Source organism: Ammospiza nelsoni, chromosome 9 (assembly GCF_027579445.1).
Source record: "Ammospiza nelsoni isolate bAmmNel1 chromosome 9, bAmmNel1.pri, whole genome shotgun sequence".
NCBI lineage: Eukaryota > Metazoa > Chordata > Aves > Passeriformes > Passerellidae > Ammospiza > Ammospiza nelsoni.
Window position 1 is genome coordinate 30,662,079 of NC_080641.1, and position 24,713 is coordinate 30,686,791.

Below are 24,713 nucleotides of genomic sequence, written 5' to 3' on the forward strand. Positions count from 1 at the left end.
CAGTTAAAAGCTACCAGCAATTAAAAATACTTCTACAAAGAAATACTTTGAAATACTTAAAATGCTTTGAAATTAATTCTTTATTATTAAAAGAGTGCTTTCATACATCAAACAAATAAGCAAAGCCTTTTAAAAAATACATTTCACTATTTCCATTTTATCAATAATTAAAAAACAAATAAAAATAGACGTTATTTAAAATATTTATACATATTAAAAGCAATAAAATCTCTTTTGCTTTATTCCTCCCTGAGTGCATACATGACATCATCCTGGCTGAGGTTCAGTCGCACCCGCATGTGCAGGTATTTATTGCTGGCCTCCACCAGCAAGAGCCTGCAGGCACCAAGCCTTGAACAAATTGCCATGATTTCTGACACCGTGGGGCTCTGCAGGCCTTCCACCCTGCACAAAGCCACGTAGTGGTGGTAAATCTGTTGAGAAAAAGGACACGGGTTATGTTTACTGCCTGCTGTAGCTGAGTGACAAGGTGACACAGTGAGAAGCTGCCTTTCCCCCACATCCATGGAGGGGAGATAAAACAGCTCCAGCCTGTTTAGATGCTGTAATTCTCTATAAAAATGTTTAGAACTACATCTTTGTGTAAGTATTAACATATAGCTTCCACACTACTCATGACTACTCCAGAGTCTTCACAGCTCTGCTGGCACCCAGTATTTTATGGGTCTACTGAAAAAAACAAAGCTACCAGTGACATATCTGCCTCTATGAGGTAAAAACAGTGCACAACTTGGAATCGGCTTTCAGTTTTCCTCCTTGGACTGCTGCCTAGTAATTTCAGCTTCTCTTTGATTCTTCCTGTTATAAAGCATGTTAGGGTAGAAGCATGAGATGTTTTAACATGCAGGCCAAAAAAAATAAAACCACCTTGTGATCCAGATCACTGGTGTCAGTAACAAAAAAGCCCCTTACCTGTTGAACTGTCGCCTCCTCAACTCCCGCCCTGTGAAACTCTGCCAAAATTGCTTTCAAGAAGATTTGTTCATGCAATGAAGCATTCCTGAGTCAAAAAACAAAACAGATAAAAATCCATCTGTGAAGCTCAGATCCCATGAAACATCAGGAGGAAGTCTGGAAGGGAAATCCTTGGAGCTACATATTTAAACACAGGCTGGGCAGTTTATGCCACAAGCGGCCATTGTATCATAGCCTGCAACTCTGGCATCATCATTTTTTTTGGTGAAAAACTAGTGCAGTGAAAGGGACACAAAAGCAAAGGAAATATTTTTACCTGATTGCGTTGACATATGGTGAGGAGAACATTTCATCTATGGCTTCAGTGACGTGGGCCATCCTGACAATCTCTGGGGCTCTCTTCTGCCTGGCCAACTCGCAGATCTCCGTGGCCCTTCTGCAGATATCCAGGCACCGCCGCGCGTCCCCCGACAGCGCTGCCACCTGCAAGGGAATGTGACACGTGTGGGACAACATTTCCTAACAGCTGGGGACAGAGTTCAGCAACAATCAACAGACAAACCAACCCCAAACATCCTGAGCACCCAGTGGGAGAGCAGTGCATCCCTACACTCCCAGATCCTGAAAAACAAAGCTTACTGACCAAAACCAACAGAAGCAACTCTCCACATCTCCCACACCCCCACCCTGATCTGGTCGTCATAAATTCAAGGCAGAACTTTTTTCTGTAACACAAGTCAAAGGTTAAAAAAAATTAAAGGTTTCAGAAGTATCAGTTTAATTATCAGTGAAGACCTTTATCATAATCCAGGCTCGTGAAAAAGGAAAAAAAAAAAAAAAAAGGGGGGTTTGCTATAACACCAAAAAACTCGGTTTTTCTACACTCATTAAAAATACCGATTTTAAGAGTACACTAATAATTTTAGAAGGTCTCAAAGAAATATCCAGGATAGTCAATTTACTGTTACAAGTGCCTGAAAATGCTTAGGTGTCTGAAATTTCTGAAACTGAATACTTGTTAAAACCCCAATTGTGCTTTACAGTTTTAATAAAGCTATGAACATTCAACACAACATATAGTACTGGCCTAGTTTTCCCAGCAGATGCTGGTAATATACAAAAGCCCTAGAACCCAGCTGGGGCCAAAAATAAGAAACCCTGTAGAAAATCTAATTGCAAGGTATGTTTCAGTATTTCTGAAGAAAACTCATAGTAGAAAAACACTGCAATTATTCCTCTGCAAACCCTCACTATTATTCTTACAGAGAGGTGGTTCCTTCACAACAAAACACAGGCTTGTATTTACTTCTGACATGTTTATGAGCACTCTTTTTTAATCCTACAATGAGGTAGGTTGTTTTGACATAATTTTAATAGATTACTTTAATATAGAGCTGCTAATTTAAGACATTAGCAGTGCACGTATCTCGATTTGAGAAGCCACTGATCCCCAATGCATTACTTACATTTTGTACAACTGAATATTAAGACTTGCAAACAAGAACAAGTATTATTTATTATGACAGGGCACTGAATAACTTGAGAAATAAAATTTATAAGGCTATTTCCACTGCCACTGGCATGTTATCTTTTTCAGGATTCTCCAATGACTCACATTATGCTAAACAGTGGAGACAGTTGACATCTTATCATCACGACTCTTGTCATGCCTTCAGCTCCTGGAATATCTGCTGCCTTCTCAGAGTAGGTGGAAAAAGCAAGGACACTGCTCTAGAAATGCCTTCTGAGAAAATACCCTGGATAATGTATGACCTAACTGTGCCCCAATACTTGCCTCCAATACAGGACACAAGCACAGAACCAGGTCCAACAGCTGTGACCAAAGTCTCCCTGCTGTCCCCACACCTTGCACCCAGTGCAACATGAAGGACATTTATCTGCTCTGGACTCACCTTTCTGGACACCAGCTGGACTGCATCCTCTTCAAATGCCTTCACTCCCTTCAGTCTGGATGAAACAATTTGCTGTAACTGTTTGTAGGTGTAGGGCTGAAAGGACATTCTGGTGAGGCCCTACAATAAATGACAACACAGTGAGAAGTGTTTGTGCGGCTGGAAAACTCTCAACTGCTGAAGCATGGCCTGTGTGGTTACTTTTACTTTTTCTGGTAGGGAAATTAGTTTTTCACATCCTTTCCTTCCCAGTGACATGCTTTAATCAATCACATTTGTGGAACAAATGTACAAATCCACAAAACTGTGGCTCAGTGAGGACCACTGGTTGGATCTCCCCACTGAAAGGCCTGAGGAGCAAGTGAAGCTGCTATCAGAATTCAGATTTCTCTTATAAAAGACTTTTAAACAAATGAGGGCTCCCCTATACAAAAATATCTGGATTACATCTGTCTACATGTTATTTCTTAATACAATAACAGCAGCAGCTGTGGAAAAATATTAATGTCTCCTTTAGCTAATCTGTATATGTGTGTGTTGACTTCAAGTTAGCCATCAGCCAAGAATTAAAACCCTCTTCTGGCTCAAGCCAATAAGAGCAGCCCTCAGATGAGGACAATCCATGTTACAGATGGTGCTCTGCCTTTCATCCTACAGGAGACCTGAGGTTTGAATTTCTTATGCAAAACTTCTCTTATGACTGTATGGACTCAGCTGATCTGCAGTGGGTTTAGTGGGTGGGGGAAAGCAATTCACACCCTGTGGAGCTGCTTTTGAGTCATGGAAGGATAGAGGCACAGAGCACTGTTTTTGCAAATCACTTTTCAGAACCATGGTGAGGGGACCTAGGAAAACATTCAAAACAAGTGGAGAGTGCATCCAATTTTCTTTGTTGGATACCTTTATATAATCCACCAACTGATGATAGCAAACAGAGAAGTAAGTAGGTGCCTGGAATGAAAGAGGAAGGGAAACCAGAAGAGAATTCTCCTGAACTCCAGAGTAAGCAGCTTCACCATGAAGCACAGCATTTGATTATCCAGATCTTAGGCATCCACATATTTATTTCATTCTTACAAGAACATTATGTATCAGCATAATACCTGATTAGCAAACAGGCTCCTGAACTTAGATTTATATGTTCATTATCAGTCCTCAGGAGAGGGAATGATAAAAACCATTGTTCAGCTTCTGATATAACCAGTCCTACTTCTCTCCTGGATTGCTTTTGATTGCATCCAGTATTTAATCTGTTCTCCTTTGATGGCACAGCAAGAGAACTGCTAGAACATACCAGCCTGCTTGCTACTCTGTTCATCATGATTCTCTCTGGCAGGTCCATGGTGTTGGCAATGGCCAGGATGATCAGCTTGGAGTGCTTTTGGGTTGGCCAGTCAAATAAATTGTACATCACGTTCTGCTTCCGGGTCCACAGCAGATCAAGCTGCAGGGACAAAAAGATAAGAATCAGACTGGAAAAAGGAATGGCCTCTTATTTACAATACATGATGGGGGTTTGAGAACAGCTCTGTACAGAAGATTCCTCAAGTGATTCTGAACAAGCTGTCTCTGTTGCCTTTCCTTTATCCATCTACTAACAGGACTGCATTTGCTGAATTAGGGCTCTAGTCCATTTTGGAAAAGCACAGTCCTAGTGGGTGCTTGAACAGTAAATGTTAAACAGCTGGAGTTTTGAAACAGTACTGTGATACTAATACATCTAACAGGATTCAAGGCCCCCCAAGTGAGAACCTGAATTAGCTTACAGCAAAAATAAGAATGCATATGATTATTACTGAACATGGCACATTCAAGGTTTTTCAAAACTGGGTGTGACTTATTTCTCTGTGAGTTTTCCCACTGGAAAAGCAGCAGTTTATAAACAAAATACAATTGAATCCCCTGGTATTTAGAATTGACAAACAACTTATTCCATGTCTTGGAATAACAAAATATAAAAGCAATATGAAATCCAGGGCAGAGAACAACATGGCAACAGGATACTCAGCCTTTTTAGGAATCTGAATTTAAATAGGTAAGAGGAACTACTTGCATCTCCTCTCCCTAAGTCTATTCCTGTTACATCACATGTGATACAATCAAAGCATGCATAATTTTCCATCCACCAAAAACTCACTTCTTACAATCCTTGGAGGAAAGTAAACAAAGGATTCTCTGTCTCACCTCATCCACTATCAGCACTGTGGCCTTCCTCTTTGGTCCAGGGGTACTGAACAGCTTTGCCAGCAGTACTGCAGCATGGGTTGCTGTCACCTTCTGACCTGTCAAGAACTGCACAAGGATTGAACAAATATTGCAGGTTAATCACACCAAACCCCTGGAAATACAAACTTTCACTCCTTAACCATCAACACCAAGCACTTGGATTATTTTTTTCTAAGAGGGAGTAAAAAAACTGAGAAAGTAGCTCATAAAACACTCTGGTCTACCAAGAACTGCCCATAAATGAGAAGAGAAACAAAAAAATGCATAGCTAAAAAGAAAGGGCCACAGAATTCTCTTCAATCTGTCTTAGAATCACTAAGAAATCCTGAACCCACCCAGTCTAGAAGACTCTAAACCCAGCATATCTCTAGGGTATCTCTGAATACACACACCTACTGAAAACCTAAGTCAGCTGAGAAGAATAGCCTGACTTGAGTAATCTTGGACTGCTATTAAAATTCTAATGAATCATCAGTAGGATCTATAATTAAATTTATTCAACTGTGAACTAAAAAAATATCTGCAATACCTTTTGCAACTATGTGGCAGAACAGATCAGCTGACTGTATATTACCTCTTCCCTTGCAAGTCCAAAGATACCCAGAAATCAAAACATGCCATTTCAGATTTACTGCAGATGCTGAATCAATTGTTCATCATAGTGCAAAGTCCAGCAATAAAGCCAAATGGAGACTGCATTTGAAAACTATATTTCTTTTCTAAAATCTCTTCTAAACTTAAGATTTGATAATTACTAAACAAGCCAGAGCACAAGATTAATGTATAACATCTACTTGTTTCATATTTCCAATTCAGCCAGGACAGTCCAAATCAGTCACAGAAAGGAGCTGAATCCCAGAGAACCCTGATTCTGCAGCTCTGGAGCTGAGTATCCAATACACCACAGAGCTGAGTTGCTGTGGTGGAAATGGACTCTTACCCAGGTATTGAACCTTATCTCTTTCATCTGTCCAGGGCCTCCAGTCCCTGTTCCATCTCTAAACTTTCCTACAGCAGTGAGGTAACTGCAGAAGGGAAGCTCCAGAATTTGCTTCAGTCATGCACAGAAACATCAGCAAAGTGGATCAGGACCTGCAGCCATCAGGAGAGCAGCAGCAGCCCAGCTGTTACTAAGGGTTCTTTGACAGTAGCTGAGGCAGAAGGAATGGGAGAAGTCCGTGGTTTGTGTGACTTTGTACTCCCCTAAAGGAGATTTCACTGGGCTGCCTTAGAGTTCAGGACTAGCAGGGGGCAACAGATTGTATTTCCAAAGGCCAATTCTTTATTCATTTTCAGATTTGATGCTGAATGGGATAGGAACAAAGGATGGTAAAATACATTCACACTACCATGAAATAAGGTAATTGTCAGGAAGCCTCTCACCATGCTGAGGAAACACAGAGGCCTGGCCTCAGCAAATCCCTCAGCAAGACACTGTCTAAGCTGGTTTGAGGAAAGGATGCAAATATGCAAATTTAACTCCCAACTATGAGGACTGGGACACTAGGACACTAATGCATGCCACTCCCTGCTCAGAAAGATGATGTCAAACTTAAATAAATGGAGCAGAAGTTTATATTAAAATGGAACAGATGCTTCAGGAAACCATTTGGTTTCCAGGTCACTGGTTTAAAGTTAGCCTAGACTGAAAAAGCTTTTGAGCAGTTACTGTCTAATGCCTACTGGGTGATCTTAATCCAGTCCTCAGAAGATTAATTCCCACCCATACAACACAAGCACAGTCAGTAGTCCCAGATGGATACTGCAGAGTGGTTTGTAATGGATATCAGAAATACACTTTGTTGACAGAGATGGCCCCTCTTTAGCTGAATTACTATTATGACTGACCAATTAACCATGAAGACTCCCTTAGTAATTATTCCACTGCTACACTGACTTTCAGAGTTGTCACCTTAGCAGCTGTTCAAGCAGATGAGCAGAAAAAGTTACACCATAGGAAAATATAAAAAGCTGGTTTAGATACTTTTTAGATTAGTAGATGCAATAAACCAGGCTATTTCCCAGCCACTACCCTTATGCAGCAGAAAACAAAACAATTCAAGAAGATGGCTAAGGCCTTAATTATTTTCTAACTTGCTCTAAGATAAAAGCACACAGTCTCTTGGAGGGACTGGGAAGTACTGATAAGTGCCTTGAACACTGTAACATATCAAGGATGTGATGAGAAAGTGTAAGATCTCTTCTTTCAAACCCAGGAGCCACTGAAAACACTTTCCTTACCTCTAATACCTGCACATAGGCTTGGTGAGGGTCTGTCAGCTTCATGCCATTGATCTCCACAAACTGGAATGGGGGCAGCTCCTCATTTTCTGCAGCTTGCTGAAGACACCGAATTACTTCATGAACAGTGGCAGTTTTACCTGTTCCAGGCACTCCAGAAATGTACATGCACCTACAAAAGGGGAGCAGCCTGAGCAAAATGGTAACAACTCCTGGGATTAATGAGCTGGAATTCCTGACCCCTGACACCAGTCTTGAATACTGACTCTTCAGGCAACTGCCTACATCTTTATTTACAATCTGAGACACATAACACAAAGTGTCTCAGACTGTAAATAACATAACACAATCCTCATTGGAGGATCATGAGGATTCTTATTAGTACTGAAGTAATTAACAACCTAAAACATTTTATAAATGTAATTTACCTTATTTTTTAAAAAAATAAATAAATTTCCAGACTTCTAAAACTGACCAGTTATGATTTGGTTGTTAATTTGAATCTGTAGAATGAAGAAGCCCACATTATTTCTACACACAACACTGCTTAAGGAAGAAAAATATCAGGAAAATTGAATGAGAAACTTGAAATGATTATAACTTTTTAAATATAAGTAATAAATGTAAAGTAAAAATATATATAATCTGACTGCTGTTATGCCATAAACAAATGTGATCTTTGTCACAGTCTTGCCAAACTCACCCTCCTGTGCCATCAATAAGTTTGCTTTCCACAAAGTTATAAATATCTTGGAATTCTTCCTCACGACAAGGCAGAGATTCTGGGATAGCAGAAACATGCAGCCTTTGAATTAAAAAAGAAAATTAAAATTGCTGTTCTCTCTGAAGAACTGATGCAAACAAACAGGCAGATGCTCACCTTCCTCCCATGTGGAGTTTTCCAAATCTCTCTTACATACTTTTAAGTCTGAGCACAATGTCAAGTATCCCAAAAGAAACAGCCTTGTCTCTCTCTATGTGCTCTTAATTTATGCAGCAATAAAGACCCATCTGTTTTAAGTCACTAACTATTTGTAAGTCAGTGCAAAGGTAGGCTAAAACACAGTGCAAAGGTAGGATAAAAGAGGAGAGACTATTTATAGCAAACAGAACTAAAATCCAGTTTGAAAGATAGTCAGTCCTGAATGCCTTTTCTTTTCCACTGTGAAGATCTACAGTAATACCAGTAAAGCTCTTTCACACGCCAAGAAGAGACAAATATTGCACCTTTGCAATCTACAGCTAATCAGAGAGGATCTTTCTTTTTCTAATGTTGCACAGAATAAAGATACCTAATTCTGAAGAACTTACTATGGAAAGTTAGTTACTGGTTAAAATAACTTGAAATTGCTAAAGTAGTATTGTAAATACTACCATTATTTGTACATCTAATATTGTACTGTAAATTATAAAATACTCTTCTTGGATCAGAACACCATGCATTTTAACCTATTTTATTCTAAATGGTAAAGATGACATTCCCCATTTCAGCACAGCCTGCTCTGCACACCTGATGCAAAATAAAGATGGTTTTCCTGAGCACAGGTTACCTTAATCTGGCTTCTTCCAGGACACTGGCTGGTTCCTGGGCTGCCTGGACACGCCTGGGAATTTCTGGAGTTGCGTTCCGGGGTGTCCGGGGGGTCCTGGGTGTTCCCTGTAAAGGCTGCAAAGAGAATTTACAACCTCAAGCAAATTTTCTACAAACAGCAATTTCTGTTGGGAACAAATCATTGATGATTTAGCATTACTTATGCCAGAGCACAAGATGGACTGAGAAACAGGATTTACACAGGGAATTACCAAAAAAGCCTTATGGTGTTTTCTTCCTAAGAGAAAAAGGAAACTGCAAAGGGGGTGGTCACAATTACACTTTTTAACTGTCTGAAGAATTTTTGAGTTGTTAGTTCTTTTCTGAAGTGCTGCAGAACAGAATGATCTGGTTCTTAAGAAACAGCATCCAAGCCAGTACTGTTTAGGCTACAGTTTTCTGATCAATATTGTAACAATACTGACAACATGCAAATGGTTTATATATTTCCATAACCTACTCATATCAAAGATTAAATTAATCCAGATAATGCTTCACTAAAAACTAAGGGATTCAGATACTTTACTCTGGCACACAGGCATCAAGCATTCAAATAACTGGCACAGAAATAATAAAAATAGTTCTTTTGTGTGGAACCTTACAGTTTTCTTGGGTGTCTTTGCAGGAGTGTGAACTGCTGACTTCCTTGAAGATTTTGGGGTGCTGAATACTTTGCTAGATTTAGGGTTTTTTTCTGGTGTGCAGATCACATCATCATCATCACCATCATCATCCTCCTCTTCCTCACTACTTGAAGAGTAGGAACTGTCAGAGCAAGATGAAAAATCCTCCTGGTCCAACATGCTATGAGAAAGAGAAATTATTTAAGGTTTAGAAAATACATACAAGTCTACCCATAACAGAGCAACATTTGTACACTTTCAGCTTTTTCTGGAGTTCTTGTAATCAGCAAGCCAAAACATTTTCTACTTCAGCTGCTAATTTTCCATGGTTTTTTTGCAGACTGGTTTAAAGGAAGTCAGTTTTCTGAAGAACACAATGAGTCAGCTTTATGTTTCTGAACACAAACCAGTTTTTACTCGAGCTGCAATTAAGCTGTGCTTCTGGAACCATCTGCATTTCAACATTAAGGCAGACAAGCTCTCAAGGCTTCAAGCTCTCAAGAGCAATCTGAGCAGGAGATCATGGCTGCAGGGTTTTTACCTGATCTGCTCTGCAATGAGAGCACTGGTTTTCTGTGCACATGTTCTGCGAGAACGAGGGGTCAGCACAGGCGTCTGGCTGCTCGGTTTCTGGTACCCAACTAAACTGCAAAGAAAGAAAACAAAGCTGGTTGTATTCCCTCTCTTTGCATCACACTTGCAAAGACACAGAGAAGGCCTTTCAAACTTCAGGCTCAATTGTTACCACTGTCCATCCAGCATGAATTCTTATTTGTTATTTACAGATTGGCTATGGCATGGATGCTGGCAGCAAAATTTCCCCCCTCCTGCACTGTGTCTTCAATACACCTTTGCAAAGGAAAACAAAATATTTGCTGTATTTTACACTGCCAAACTGAAGGGACAGTACAGCTGTAGTTTTATTTTGTTGAGAGGTGAGGTTTTTTACCTATTTTTTTAAGAGAAAGATAAGAAAATATTATTTCCTTCGGGCATCTTTTTGATTTGCCCTTTGGCAAATCAAATGTATTTTTTCTCTTTGTGTTTTGACATTTCTTGGTTGTCTTCTTGGGTCCTTCTTCAACCCTGCCACTGAAACATTTTACTGCTACTACAGAACTTCCCTACTGGTTCAAAGTACAAAATGAGATGAATTCCAGATGCTTTTATTATTTGTTGACTGTTCTTGGAAGTTTAAGATCTATAAATACCACTGAAACGCCACTACCTTATCAATGAAAGGTAAACATTTTTATGCTATATATAATTAGTGTCCAAAAAAAAAGGTGGAAATTCCACTATTGCATCCATATTTTTACTCTTGGAAAGAGGCAAAGGACTGGTTTCTGGCTTCTTGCAACATTTTGCACAAGAAAGTCTGTTCCCTTCTTCTCCTTCCCCACTTTATGCCATTTTTAAAGATTGTGTTCAGATATACTTGTATAGTTGTGCTTTTTGGGCTTTGATTTCTTTCCTATGTAAAAATTAGTATGGAAGTATACATACAATTCTCATGAAGTATACATACAAATGGAAGTATACACACAATTCTCATGAAGACTCTCCTGAGGCCAGTCAAACCACTTTCTACAGTCCAGCATCCCTGTCACAAGTCAGGCACATCTGAGCCTTGATTATGGAGTGCAGGGAAATGGATTTTCATCCATGTTGGTGGGTACAATCATCATGAGAACAACCATCAACATGGCATCAGTTTCCTTTCCTATCATCCTACCATTCCCATTTCCAACATCATCTCTCTGTTCTTAGAATCATGAACTGCTTTTCCATCTGGGAAGTCAAGTCGTCTTTGGATCTCCCTGACCATTCATTCACCTCCAGGTAACATTTCCTAATGCTTCATCACAGTGCACTTGTCACTGCTGAGGCTCTCTCCCTTCTCTCCTTGTTCTCAACAGGCAAAACATGGCACATGCACAGACTTCACCTACTTTTTTTCTCCAGAGGTTTTCCATAAAAGTGTTTTAAGAGAGCTTCATATGAGTAGCAATCCCATATAAAAACCATGATAAAAATGCTGTCACTCACGGTAACAGAATGTTGTCTTCCTCATCAAGATTCCTGTCTTTTTCACTGAAATCTTTGACTTTAGTGTAGGGGGACAATCTTGTGGTGTCACTGCACCTCTGACGGTGCTCTGCAGTCTCAGATGTTGGCTTGGACTTAGCATTGCTGCAGGGGATCTTTGGTGGTGAGCCTAAAATTTCACCTGTGAATTTCACTTTTCTTTTAGGGGCTGATGGTTCTAATGGTGCTATGGCATCACAGTCATCATCCAAAAGACCCAAAACTTCACATCCCAACAGCTTGGCTTTGGATCGTGTGGGACCTAGAAATGAAAAGCAAAATGAACTTTTGTCAGGCTTCAATCTGGCTGGGTTGGTTAACTTTCAGAAGACATGGTACAGCTGACTTGTTTAAATGAAAGCAAATGAACACTTCATTCCAGTAACAAGGAATTGGATCACTAGAAGGCACTTCCTCTAAATAATTACTAAACAAAAGGAAGACAAACAGATTTTTTTCAGTTTTCTAACTCACCTCCATCACAACTTTAGTCAGGTTCCATGTTGAAAATACTGCATGTTTACAGAATCAAACATGCTTATTCAACCAGCTCAACACAAACATTTAGTACACAATTAGTAGGAAGATTAAAGAAAGTGGGGCATTCTGAGATCAAGTGAGGCTGACTGGTAGCATTTCAGTCAACAAGCACTTTCATTTAGATTTATCAGATAGAAATAGAGCATTTGCAGCAGCAGTAGAGTGCTTGACAAGTGATGTGCCTACAAGGCTTGGGCTGATCCCAAAGGCTGAACAAGGCAGTTAAAAATATTGATGTTGAATGTTACAATAGTTTGAACTAGCCAAAAGGGAGAAGCACAAAGCATATACAGAACTACTGAATGGACAGAATATTGCCATATACATACTGTTTAACTCCAGCTTCTTCCTTGCTGTTGGGGTTTTGATGTCATTATCAGCCACCCTTTGGGAATGCCTCTCCTTAGCAAGGGAGGACTTGGAAGTGGAATGTCTGGATTCTATTTCCATATCAGCGTTTTTTGGTTTTGTGGCACTCTGAGCAACACTCTCTGTCTCTTTTTTCACAGGTGTAAGGATGTCTGAAGGAGTAAATGCTTTTGAAGAGTTTGTGATGACACCCCTTTTCTTGTTAGCTTCTTCCAGCTTAGAGAATGTGTCTGGGGACAAAACCTTAAAGCACTTCCCATCCCAAGACTGTCTGACATAGAAAGTTTGTTCCTTGTTTAATGTGATAATAGGCAGCTCCTCACCCAGATGTAGTGGCAATACCTGCAAAAACAGGAAATATCAAAACACACGTACATTAATATTTACTGTTAACTTAGAATTCAGCTATTTTCTATTCACAGATCTTATGACTGCAACTCATGCAATCCTTAGTGTCTAATTTACACCACAAGGCTGTTGCTGTCTCTTTCTTCCCCCACTGTGCAGAAGGCTTGCAGTACATACCATGACAGTTTTAATAATGGTCTCTGCAGCTATATCGGTGTCATAGCCAAGCACTTGATCCAAAAACACCTCCTGGGCAGGAATCTCTCTTTTCAGCAGCCTCCGTTTGTTCTGAGGGATCTCCTCCAAGCGACAGAACCACTGCACCACTGCACGTTTGTGCTGGGCACCTGCAACAGGGACAGGGCCAGGGAACACCAGGACTTTATTGTGAACAGTGCCAGACTTCAGCTGAAATGCCAGCCAGGGTAGAAATCCTCCCTGGACACAGGTGAGAAAGCATCTGGTAGGAGACTGTAAGTCCCATTTTCTAAGCTAAATTAAAATGTCAGAGTTAAGAATTATAAGGGTTAAAGTAACACAGGGTCTCAATCACAGGAGTACCTGGAGACCAGCTGCAGACCAGCAGTTCCCTCTCACAAACAAAGAAGTTCCTTATTGGCACAGATGTGATCTCTCAAACCCTGACTAAAAGCAGTGACATAAAAGGAGAACTGAAAAATTCCAGGACGTTATTTGTAGTGCTATTGTACTTTCAGAAGCCTGAAACACTTTTTTCACTGGCTGACAAACCAGGGAATATTGCTGATGAAATAGCTTGTTTTTAAGGAAGTTTCATGGGTTTCATTCCATCATGAAAAGAATGTTCAGCTGTACTACAAAAAAGTGCATTGGTAAATAAATAAAATGGAATTATGTGTATTTATGTTTTTAAAAAGGTAAATTAGGTTAAAACCCCTCAAAGTATTACTATTACAGCACAAAAAAGAACAAAAGCTGCTCAAAAGAATCAGATATAGCCAATGAGTAGCTCCCAATTCAGACTCAGACAATTTTTGTATCACCCACCTCCCATGATTTCTCTTTTCATATCTATCTCTGTATAAACAAGCAGTTCTACAAGGGACAGAAGTAACAAGTCCCATTTATTCAGCCTTGTACTTTAATGTTAAATTGCCTGATATCTAATGAGATGCAAATTTCAGGGCTGCAGTGCTCTTGCTCCATTTGGATTCTCCAATCTCTAAATAAAGCATGAGCTCAGACTGCCTTCCTCAAGGACCACTGTTTTTAAATTAGACAATTATGTAAAAAGACTGTAAAAATTACAATGTGCTTAAATTTCCATTTATGAATCAAATTTAACTGAAATTAGCCATCAGTCCCAAACATTTGGGGGAGCATGTGAATACAGATGCAATGATCACCAAAACTCGATTTTCTTAATAAATTAGGCCAGTGACATACTGTTAATGCTAACTACATCCCTATCAAAAAGGCAACTTTAAAACATTTTAAAATTTCTCACACAGAAAGTAAGTTTTTAGTTCTCTTACCATCTTCATATAAATGCATGAGCTGTGCCACATAAGGCTGATCTGCATTCATCCCTTCTACTAAAATAAAGTCACCAAGCTGTATACAGGCTTCTGTTTTGCTGCTTTCTGATGTAATAAGGATCCCCCTATTAAATGATAGACACAAGAAGAGAATTTCACAGTCTTCATAATTCACATATCATTAAACCTGATGCCCTGTCAACTTTAGTTAGTTATGCCATTTCTTACAACTTAATTAGAAGCTGATTGGAAGCTTTCACTTTCATATGTTGTTCAATTAGTTAAAACTTATTCACAGATTTGGTTAAATGTTTTTTTATACACTATACAGTTTATCATTCAAGAGCTTAATGCTTTTGTTAAATACAGTGTCACAACAAAATGCTCAAAACCTTACTCATATTGTCACAGTTAACTTAAACGATGTCAGAAAGGTAAAGAAACATCTATTAAGTTTCCTTAGCAAAAGAGAAATAAATATTATTTACTTGTACTGGGAAGTCCTCAGCTTTCTGTCTGAAGTCAAGGGTTCTCCATACCAGGAGTAGATAAGTTTGCTTTGCTGCCTGGTGTTCATGATTCCCAAGGAAAAGCTAAAACAAATGAACAAATACTTTATGATTATTATTTAAAACCAAAAAAAAAAAATAGACATGGGAAGATACATAGAATTGCTATCAATTTTTTCGGCGTACATTAAGAACGCTGGTTAACACAAAGAAACCCCCCTTCCCTAAAGCACCAAACACCCCTCTCAAGGGATGAGGAAAAAAGGAAGATATTTAGTAGTGCCTTGTTATTCAATTCCTTTTCCATGCCCGCTCTCCTCGGCCATCACCGCCATGGCGGGGCGGCTGCCCGCCCTGGGGACACCGAGAGCCGCCTGAGACCGTCACCGCGTTTCAGTTTTGCTCAATCCTTCTGGTTTCGTTTTGGTTTTTAATTTCTTTTTTCTTTTATTTTTTTTTCTCCTAAGTACGAATTTTCGTCTGGAAAGTCGGGGGAAAGCGACTCACAGCCCCCAGTGCCGTTCACCGCCCCCCAGCGCGGGCGGCACATGGCGGCTGAGGGGTCGGGCGGGACGCGGTGCGGATACCGAGGGGCTCCGGCGGCACCGCAGAGCCACTGACCTTCCTCCATCTCTTCACACGGCCCCTGACCGGCCCGATCCCCTCACTCAGCCCCTGACCGGCCCGATCCCCTCACTCAGCCCCTAACCGGCCCGATCCCCTCACTCGGCCCCTGTCCGGCCCGATCCCCTCACTCAGCCCCTGACCGGCCCGATCCCCTCACTCGGCCCCTGACCGGCCCGATCCCCTCACTCAGCCCCTGACCGGCCCGATCCCCTCACTCAGCCCCTGACCGGCCCGATCCCCTCACACGGCCCCTGACCTTTCTCCACCCCTTCACACAGCCCCTGACCGGCCCGATCCCCTCACACGGCCCCTGACCGGCCCGATCTCCTCACACAGCGAGCGAGGCTGGAACAGACCACAGAGCTCTGCCCGCTCCCATCTCCCCGCTCCAGCAGGGTCGTCCCAGAGGACACCGCACAGCATCGCGTCCGGACCGTTCTGGGATATCTCCAGCGAGGGCGAGTGCCCGGGCTCCCCGGGCAGCCTGTCCCCGTGCGCGGTCACCACCCGCACCGGGAGCACTTTGTGCCCCGAGCCCGCTCCCGGCCGCAGCTCACCGTGTCCCCTCAGCGCCGCGATAGAACTTCGCGCCAAAGCGCGAGCGGAGCCCCGCCCCCGGCAGCGCGCGCGCGCGGGGCGGGCGGTGGCGGCGGCGGCTCCGCCCCGCAGGCGGAAGCGGAAGCGGAAAGCGGCGCGGCCCGCACGGGAGCGGGACGCTCACGGGAGCGAGGCCGAGGGGGCAGAGCGGCGGCCGCCATGGCCAACCGCACGGTGAAGGACGCGCACAGCATCCACGGCACCAACCCGCAGTACCTGGTGGAGAAGATCATCCGCACGCGCATCTACGAGTCCAAGTACTGGAAGGAGGAATGCTTCGGCCTCACGGGTATGGCGGGCGGGAGGCCGGAACGGGCCGGGCCGGGCAGGCACCGGGGGGAGCCCGCGCTGACGGCCCGGCCCGTCCGTCCCTGTCACAGCCGAGCTGGTGGTGGACAAGGCCATGGAGCTGAAATACGTGGGGGGAGTCTACGGAGGGAACATTAAACCCACGCCCTTCTTGTGCCTGACGCTGAAGATGCTGCAGATCCAGCCCGAGAAGGACATCATCGTGGAGTTCATAAAAAACGAAGACTTCAAGTAAGTTGTAGTGTGTTTTTTTTTCCCCTTGTTGAGGTTGTTGTACCGAAGGGAAGTGCTCAAAGCAGCCAGGGAAACCTCAGTACAGGGTTTAGCTCTCAGTGTGCCCTGATAAACTGGGCTTGCCCAAAACCAAGCTTTTCTTCTTGCTTTTAAGACTGCTCTCCTTGTCACCTGGTCTGTTGGAAGGGCTCATCTTTGTGGCGTGTGCTCTCGTGATTACAAACCTCTGCCTGAAGTGTTTGGAATGAGCTGCATTAAGGCATTCATGTTAATCTGCTTTTTCTTCAGTATTTTTTTTTCATTTTTGTTGGTGGTAATATCCCCTTACACACGTAATGTATGTAAAGTGTATTATGGTTTTGGTAGTGTAGAGGAAGCAATGGAGCAAATATAAATGGTTGTGTATTCTGGCCATCTACTGGTTTTCCTCAGAAACTTGTGGGAAAAAAATCTTCTTTTGTCTAAACTGCTAAGGAAGCAGAGATCCATGGAAAGGTTTCCTTCCCAGGTATGTCCGAATGCTTGGAGCACTGTACATGAGACTGACAGGCACTGCCATCGACTGCTACAAGTACCTGGAACCGCTGTACAACGACTATCGGAAAATTAAAAGTCAGAACAGGAATGGGGGTAAACACTCTTATGTCTATTTAGCAATATAAATATTTAAAATTGTGGCATAACCTGTTGATATAAGTTGTCTGAAGTGTTCCACTTTTACTTTAGCCTCTGGTGTTAATTTTGTCTTTTAAATGCTACTTTTTACCCCCAGAATTTGAGCTGATGCACGTGGATGAATTTATTGATGAGCTACTCCATGAGGAACGTGTTTGTGACATCATCCTGCCTCGACTGCAGGTTGGAAATGTGGATGGTTATGGAATTCTTGACTGCACCAAGTCCAGTAGCTGGATTGGCTGCTGGCTTTTTGTGTAAGCTGTTGTTGCCTCCTTAGGTGTTTGTTCTTACGTGGGTTATGTTGAATAAAGTTGCAATTCCTTCTAGAAACGGTATGTTCTGGAAGAAGCTGAGCAACTTGAGCCTCGTGTTAGTGCTCTGGAGGAAGACATGGATGATGTAGAATCTAGTGAGGAGGAGGAAGAAGAAGATGAAAAGGTTGGTAAATTGTTTGATGGAACTGTATTGGAAATGAATAGCTGAAGCTGAATATTTGAAGGGAGGCTGCTGGCAACTCTTACCTCCCCTCATAATGTATTTTCATATAAGCAGCTTGTGAGGACTTGGACCCTGAAGCAACTCTCAGGTTGCCATGTTTTCCTGTTGCTTGACTTCAACAAATCTGGGTCTGCTCTTTGTTGAGCTTATTTAGATCAATTGATTTATATGCCTATGTAATGGAGAAAACTAAAGGTGATGATGGAAGGTCCTGTGGCCATCAGTCAGTCCTGCTGTACTTCCTCAAAACCAACACTATGAGAAGTGGTTGTTTGATTTCCAGTTGGCAATTTTGGGCAGCACCACTCACTCCTGCATAAGAATCACTTGGGATGGGGAACCTTGGGTGCTTGGCTTTTGCAATTTATATTCATTGTTCAGAAATCTTAATTGATAGTATAAAACCTTGGTGAAACAGGACTTACAGATCCTCCTCCCCTTGTTTACAGCTGGAACGGATCCCATCTCCTGACCACCGCAGAAGGGGCTACAGGGACCTGGACAAGCCGCGCAGATCTCCGGTGGTGCGCTACCGGCGCAGCCGCAGCAGGTCCCCCAGGAGGTGAGGGGGCTCTTCCTTCTGCAGTATTGTTACACAGCTCAAGCACAGCAGTGGAGGTGGCAGTTCAGCCAGAACTCTGACACCTCCCAGTTCCTTTAGCACTTTGTGAAGTGAGGATTTGCAGTACGCAGCTACTGTCAACCCCTCTGCCTGTTCCTCCAGTCATTCTCTAAATATTGAGCTTGCTGGCCAACTTCACCTAAATTTGACAGTGTAATGAAGACACTGAGGAGAACCAGGTGCTTTGTTTTCATGTAAGCCAGAGGCTGCAAAGAAAATTGCTCTATTAATTGCTCTTACTGATATTAAAACAGAAAAAATTCATCACCAGACTCTGGCTCACTGCATGGTCCAGTCCTAAGCACTCATGGGAAATAAAAGCCCTGGTGTTGTTGCTGAAGATGTGGGAAATGAAACAGCTGTTCTGCTGATGATTTTCAGTGATTTTTTGCTTTTCTCCCCCAATTGCAGGCGCAGCCGCTCCCCAAAGAGAAGAAGGTACTCTTTAATTCTATTATTTAGGTGAGCAATGTGCATTTGTGGCACAGCTCTCTCAGAATCTGCCTTTCCCTCAGCCCATCACCGCGCCGGGAGCGGCATCGCAGCAAGAGCCCGAGACGGCACCGGAGCAGATCCCGGGAGAGGCGCCACAGATCAAGATCTAAATCTCCAGGTACTTCTGCCACTTCCAGAATGACTCTGGCAAGTCTTTATCAGCAGCACATCCACTGCAGGAAAAATCTGTGTTACCGTATCAAGATGGTAGCACAGGTTAAATGTGGCTGATAAAACTGCTGCTCACATGAAAGCAGAGCTGGGGGAATCCTTTAATGGCTGCAAAATTGTCTTGAGTAAGTTTTCAGATACTTGCCAGGAGGTTAATGTGAGTGCCTGGTTAAAGCTAGGGTTGTTCTGGCAATGTCTAGCACACTTGGTCCCTAAAAGGAGATGGCATTAGCAAAACAACAAAGAATTCCAGTGGCAATGGAAATAACTATTGCCTTTTTATCCCACAGGGCATCACCGTAGTCACAGACACAGAAGTCATTCCAAATCACCTGAAAGGTAAAGGCTTAGCTTATTTCTGAAGTGCACTTTGGGAATTAAAGATAGGTTCTACAGTATTGGCTTTTTGTTTTTTTCTGTTTCAGATCTAAGAAAAGTCACAAAAAGAGTCGGCGAGGAAATGAATAACAAACAAAATGCAGCCCACTGTTCAAGGACCTTGAGCTGCAGTCTAATGCTGTCCTGTTTGCTCCACAGGACAGCTGACTCTCTACTGGCTGCTTTAGCAGTCCCTTTCTTTTATCATCTTTCTCATTTTGTTGTCTTGAATTTTTTTATTAAAGGTAAGCTAAGGATACTTTTTATGTAGTTAGTTACTCTTCCTTGTGATAGAATTTGAAAGTTGTTTTTTTTAATTGTTTTTCTTGAAGCCTGTAAAAACTTAAAGAAGAGCAATAAAAAACGAAAGGTTTGTCTTTAAAGGCTCCTGGCTGTTTCCTTCATAGTAATTTGTTGAGATGTCCCCTGGTTGAAGCTGGCATCATTCTCTAATCAGGGCCTTGTTTTGTCAAACTGTCCCTGCAGTCGGGTGCCAAAGGAAGTCTGTATTCAGTCACAAACACTGCAGGGATTCCAGTTCTGGCCTCTCAGAGCTCCAGTACAGGAGAGGAAGCAAGGCTGTCACAACCCAGTGTGTTCACTAGAAGCTCACTTGACAGTGCTCTCCAACCTTTGTAAAAATCTTCCTTCAGTGTAATCTGCTGCTTCTGGTGATGCCATCAGAGTTCAGAAGGTTAAAGCAGTACAAAGCACTAATTAATTCTTCTGGAGTAAGTTCAATATAGTTAAAGACAGTATACAACTACTTTGAGCACAGTTTGTGGCCTCCCTGTGACTGGGAACAGAATTTGACACCATGATGATGTTCAGCTCTACCTTCTCTGAGTCAAGTTAGTTTTTTTAATTTAGAATAAATATAATTCTCTTTCTACTACATTTGAAATCAGTTGTGTTAAGCCCTTGTGTACCTTGTCTTTATTCCTGGCCCTTCTTCAGGAGCAGGGACAGGCAGGTTTATCCCTGAACTCTGCATTTGAGGCTTCAGGATTCTCATATTGCCCTGGGAGTGCTGACAGCACAAATTAATGTGCCTAGGGAATTTATGGAAAGCCCCCTTTCAAACTGCTTCCCAGTACAGCCTAATTTTTCCACGGTATTTGCATATGATTTTGCAAAGCTGATAAACAGCACACAGGTGTGCTCCTCCTTCAAGGATAACACAGGGGCTGTCAACAGCACGTGCAACAACACCAGCATGGAAAAAAGCAGGTCTGGTGCTTGTATCACTTGTTGAAACTCCTCATCTTTCCAAGATCTCCACATTAAAGCCATTTCTATTATTCCTGTTAAAGCAAGCATGCATACAAATAGAAAAGAGGAAAAAATCTTTTGTCCTTTTTTTGCCATTTTATTTTTCTTTTTAAAAAGTTTTTTGGCACTACATAGTTCTGTAAAGAATAGAGTGACAAATTTTTAAACACATGAAATCCCCTTCTAATTTTATTTTTTTTTTAGAACAATATATATAAAGTCTGAAGCAACCAAAGTATGAATACAGCTAATAGAAAATAAAGAACTTAATTTTAAAAATTCTCTCTCTTTACAGTTTATCAAGATAAAACAAAACACAATTCCCCTTAAAAATAGGGTAATAAAATAGATGAAATTTGTATCACTCAGTTTTGTGATACTAGTAAAAACTATAGTTCATATCTATGTACAAATGATACAGTTTAAAAACAGTCTTAAATAATCTTGTATCTAAACATGTTGCATTAAGATTTTAAATCAGAACCTGAATTTATTCCTCCCCTCCCCCCACCCCCCCACAATCCCATCCAATTTCACTTTTTCTGTTGAATGTAATTCAGATTCAAGTGTGGGTGTCCTTGAGACAGAAGTGAGAACCGCTGGTTACTCTGCATCAGTGGACCAGCTAAAAGAAAATGGATTACAATTACTTCAGCAAATCACATATTTAACAGTGCTTGGCTATATTCAGTGTACTAATCTAACTTAGAAATAAAGCCATTTACTAGACTGACACAAATGCTATCTGTACACCTAACCCATTTAATGGGACAAGGTAGAATTACTTTAATCCTATTTCCAAAATTCCCTAACAATCACAAACACATTATTTTGTTGCATTACTTCAGTTATTTAACAAAAATAATTTCAGGATTTTAAGTAAATTCAGTTTTCACTTGGAAACCCTGCTAGAGCCAATAGATTAGATTTTGAAAAAGGATTTGTTGGCCATATCTCTCATTTTACACCAGGTGACCCCCAGCAGCATGCAAGCTGCACATCCTCCAAGTCAAATTTGAGCACTGTTTCTGTGGTAGTGGAGGTCTTTTTCCTACAGCCTTTCCCCATCCTGCCAGATACTGAACACCTTCACCTTTCATAAACATCAGAGTTGAAATCAAGTCAGTCTTTTCCAGTTCCCTGGTGAACTGAGCCTGACCTAACTTTGCAGTCAGTGCTGCTCTGACTGTGGATGGGCTGGACTGAACCTCCAGAAACCCCTTCCAACCTCAATTATTCTATGGAGGCACTTGCAAGTTTTTATCTATGTAAGTCACTCCACAAAGCAAGGTACAAAAGCCAAATAAAATGAATTACAACAAAAATTTTTTCATATTCTGAACACGCTCATGGGCCAATCATCTTAACCTCTACTGAAGCAGAAGCAGCTCCAGCTGAGCCAGCAGCAGCAAAGAGAAAGAGGCTGGAAGTGCAACAGGCTGCACATTGGCTCAGATTTCAGAATTCTATTTTAACCCTTCCCTCCCACAAAGATTTTCATTCATCCACAGAGGAAGCTGAAGTGCTGATTTGACTCCTGGGATTCGTTAATGTTTTCAGGGATTTCCATGATTGCTTGGCTCTTAAAGCCTTTGAGACAGTACAGAGACATGGAGCATGAGCTGTTGAGTCACATAGTGGTGCTAGTACCTTGAGGGTAGAAAGGTTTGTTCGATGGGTAGCTGGCATTTCCCTGCTGCATGTAGTTCTGAGGCATATTGTAAGGCCACGCTCCTCGGAGGAGAGGAAAATGGGTAGGGGTCCCATGGTCCCAAGGGACAGAAGGAGGGTTCATTTTACCAAACTGTCCTTGGAAACCCTGATCTATTTTTCAATTGAAAGGGAAAAGCACATTGCAAGTTGAAATAATTAAACAGTAAGTCACAAATACAATTTACATCTTAAATAACAGTTTGCAGGGGACTTAATGTGATCAGTCTGATGTGCTACTTTTTTTTTAATTTAATATACATCAGTAAAAATTACCACTTTAATTACTTCATTATTCACTCTAATAGAATTATTGGGAAGAGAGAGGATGAATCAACATTAAAATCAAGAGCTATGATTTCACTATTTTTATGACTTCTTCATGGTGAAAAATACAAGATCTGAACAATGTTCAGAACTACTGTCTGATCCCACACAAATATCCACTATCACTGACAGAGCTGTGAGAGGAAAACTATTATCCTACTGCAAGAAATAACTCAGATTTACACTGGAATTCCACTATACATGCTTAAGAAACTTGCTATCTAGATCATGGGACTGACTTAAAAAATTATTTTTAGAGAGAAAAATATAAACTTTGGAAATAAATATACAAATTGTAAAGCTATTCCATTTACAATTCTGATATCACTGCAACATTAAGGATGAGAAATCAAGCATCCAAGGAGGCAGGATCCACAATTTGAGGCACAGCTTTTGAGTATGCATGAAAAAGAGCTGTCTTGATACTTCTAATTTAAGTAGCTCCTTTCAAGTCAAAGTTATGTGAGCCAGGACAAAGTTTCCTCAAACTTACTGTTGTCAAATTGTCCTGAGGAGGTATGAAACCATGCTTCAAACAGCCAGGAGACAGCTCATCTCTAATGTGCATTCACCTTAATGGCATCTAAGCCAAAAAGGAAAACTGATTCCATTTCAAAGAAGAAAATTACTATGATTGGGAACTAGGAAGAGGGGTGTCATGAGGTTGGAAATTGATGGAAGATGAAGGATGGGAAAAAAATACTGTGACTGATAGCACACAGAGGAGGAATTAGAATTTATGGAGCTTGTCTGAAAGAAGGCAGCTACCTTAGTAAGGACATGGGGATTGGAAGGAGCTGCTTAAAGGAAAGGCAAAGCTGGAGAAGGGGACAGATGAGAAGATCCAAAATGGAGAGGTAGGGACAGAGCACACTGGAGACACAGAAAACACACAGGTAGAAGTTCCTGTATCCTTTAAAATATATTCCCCACAAAGCTTTAAACAGAAAATCATGTATCTCCAGCCCCTTATGTTTGACGCCCATTGGTGAATTATTCCTCATCCAAAACAGTAGATTCAGCTAAAAATCTACTATTACTGACAGTAACAATCACATTATTAGTGCAGAGAAAGCATGGGCAGGAGATTCAGAATTTCCATCTTAGGATGAACAACTGCACCAGTACATTATATTATGCATTTATTTTTTAAACAGGAGGACTTACACACTCAGAATAGATCAGAAGACCACCACCATGATTAATGATGTAAAGGTTAACAGTTAAAATTTAGGGGTTGCCACAGTTCATGTAGCAGAGAAAACTGAATGGGCTTTAATCATTATATACTGCTTTTTCTCAGCCTCAAACATACTCATGTACTTGGCTCTGCTATGAGGCAAGAGGCTGTTGCCCACTTTTCACATGAAAATGCAATGTCAGGAATCAACATCAAGATTATGGAAGTTAAGTGAGGCAGGACAAGCCACAGGAAAAAACAGAATAGGTAAGATCATATTATATTGTACTAAAGGTGAGGAGACAATATTCAACTTGCACAACTGAAATTCTGCCAGTGTCTAAGTTCATGATTGCAACCTCAGCATTTGTCTAATACATTATTTAACAATGTGCTGATCTTAGAGGTCTTTTCCAACTTTAATGTTTCCATGATTGTCTAAGGAATCTATTATTTGTCAGCACATTCACAGAAATGTGAGTGATTCAAACAATGATGAGGAGGTTTCTCAGTTGAATGCAGGATTTCTCATTGTTGCACAGCCATTAATGGCAGACAGGATCAATGCCTAAAAGTTACGGTGATCAATTCTCATTTTTTTTCCTATGAAAATGTTAAGACAGGTGAAAGTCATGATTTGGTTTCTTAAGCATCGTATTTTTATCAAACAATCTGAAAGAGTTATCTGTTCCTGTAACATTTAACACTTGTACA

At 41.3% G+C, this 24,713-nt stretch overlaps 3 protein-coding genes across 7 annotated transcripts in view; 1 reads left to right on the forward strand and 2 right to left on the reverse strand.

The window, feature by feature from the left end:
• Nucleotides 1-62: 62 nt before the first annotated feature.
• ORC1 (origin recognition complex subunit 1) lies at nucleotides 63-16,016 on the reverse strand. Of its 3 annotated transcripts, none has more exons than XM_059478403.1 (17): nucleotides 15,885-16,016; nucleotides 14,881-14,985; nucleotides 14,390-14,517; nucleotides 13,053-13,222; nucleotides 12,488-12,869; nucleotides 11,580-11,880; nucleotides 10,072-10,176; nucleotides 9,510-9,711; nucleotides 8,867-8,982; nucleotides 8,020-8,121; nucleotides 7,317-7,488; nucleotides 5,034-5,141; nucleotides 4,144-4,293; nucleotides 2,850-2,969; nucleotides 1,253-1,419; nucleotides 934-1,021; nucleotides 63-434 (listed from the first exon to the last, which is right to left on the reverse strand). In XM_059478403.1, exons 1-17 carry the CDS (start codon nucleotides 15,905-15,907, stop codon nucleotides 240-242), a joined length of 2,634 nt encoding a protein of 877 aa, XP_059334386.1. In that variant the 5' UTR covers nucleotides 15,908-16,016; the 3' UTR covers nucleotides 63-239. The 3 variants fall into 3 exon arrangements, with proteins under 3 accessions (XP_059334386.1, XP_059334387.1, XP_059334385.1); XM_059478404.1 differs by having other exon boundaries at nucleotides 15,963-16,009; XM_059478402.1 differs by having other exon boundaries at nucleotides 15,861-15,929.
• Nucleotides 16,017-16,242: 226 nt separating this feature from the next.
• Nucleotides 16,243-19,893, forward strand: PRPF38A (pre-mRNA processing factor 38A). The gene is made up of 10 exons (XM_059478347.1): nucleotides 16,243-16,414; nucleotides 16,506-16,665; nucleotides 17,177-17,298; nucleotides 17,441-17,526; nucleotides 17,674-17,784; nucleotides 18,294-18,406; nucleotides 18,878-18,904; nucleotides 18,982-19,079; nucleotides 19,423-19,471; nucleotides 19,558-19,893. The coding sequence occupies exons 1-10, from the start codon at nucleotides 16,285-16,287 to the stop codon at nucleotides 19,598-19,600; spliced, it is 939 nt and encodes a 312-aa protein (XP_059334330.1). The 5' UTR covers nucleotides 16,243-16,284; the 3' UTR covers nucleotides 19,601-19,893.
• Nucleotides 19,894-20,858: 965 nt separating this feature from the next.
• TUT4 (terminal uridylyl transferase 4) overlaps nucleotides 20,859-24,713 on the reverse strand; it is a 45,348-nt gene continuing 41,493 nt past the window's right edge. For 2 of the 3 annotated variants that reach the window (XM_059477884.1, XM_059477883.1), the window contains exon 29: nucleotides 20,859-21,407. In XM_059477884.1, coding sequence (XP_059333867.1) covers nucleotides 21,316-21,407 — 92 coding nt within the window. In that variant the 3' untranslated portion in view covers nucleotides 20,859-21,315. Of the gene's footprint in view, nucleotides 21,408-22,432; nucleotides 22,607-24,713 lie in introns of all 3 variants that reach the window. The other variant, XM_059477882.1, reaches the window with a different exon arrangement.

Coding starts and splice junctions, on each gene's coding strand:
- ORC1 (XM_059478402.1), bottom strand. CDS start 15,907: ATGGGAGCGGGCAGAGCTCTGTGGTCTGTTCCAGCCTCGCTCGCTGT. Junction 8,983..9,509: donor CAAAGACACCCAAGAAAACT/GTAAGGTTCCAC, acceptor TTCTCTTTGCAG/CCTTTACAGGGAACACCCAG. Junction 8,122..8,866: donor CTGGAAGAAGCCAGATTAAG/GTAACCTGTGCT, acceptor TTTAATTCAAAG/GCTGCATGTTTCTGCTATCC.
- PRPF38A (XM_059478347.1), top strand. CDS start 16,285: ATGGCCAACCGCACGGTGAAGGACGCGCACAGCATCCACGGCACCAAC. Junction 17,785..18,293: donor AGGAAGAAGAAGATGAAAAG/GTTGGTAAATTG, acceptor CCTTGTTTACAG/CTGGAACGGATCCCATCTCC. Junction 18,905..18,981: donor CGCTCCCCAAAGAGAAGAAG/GTACTCTTTAAT, acceptor CCTTTCCCTCAG/CCCATCACCGCGCCGGGAGC.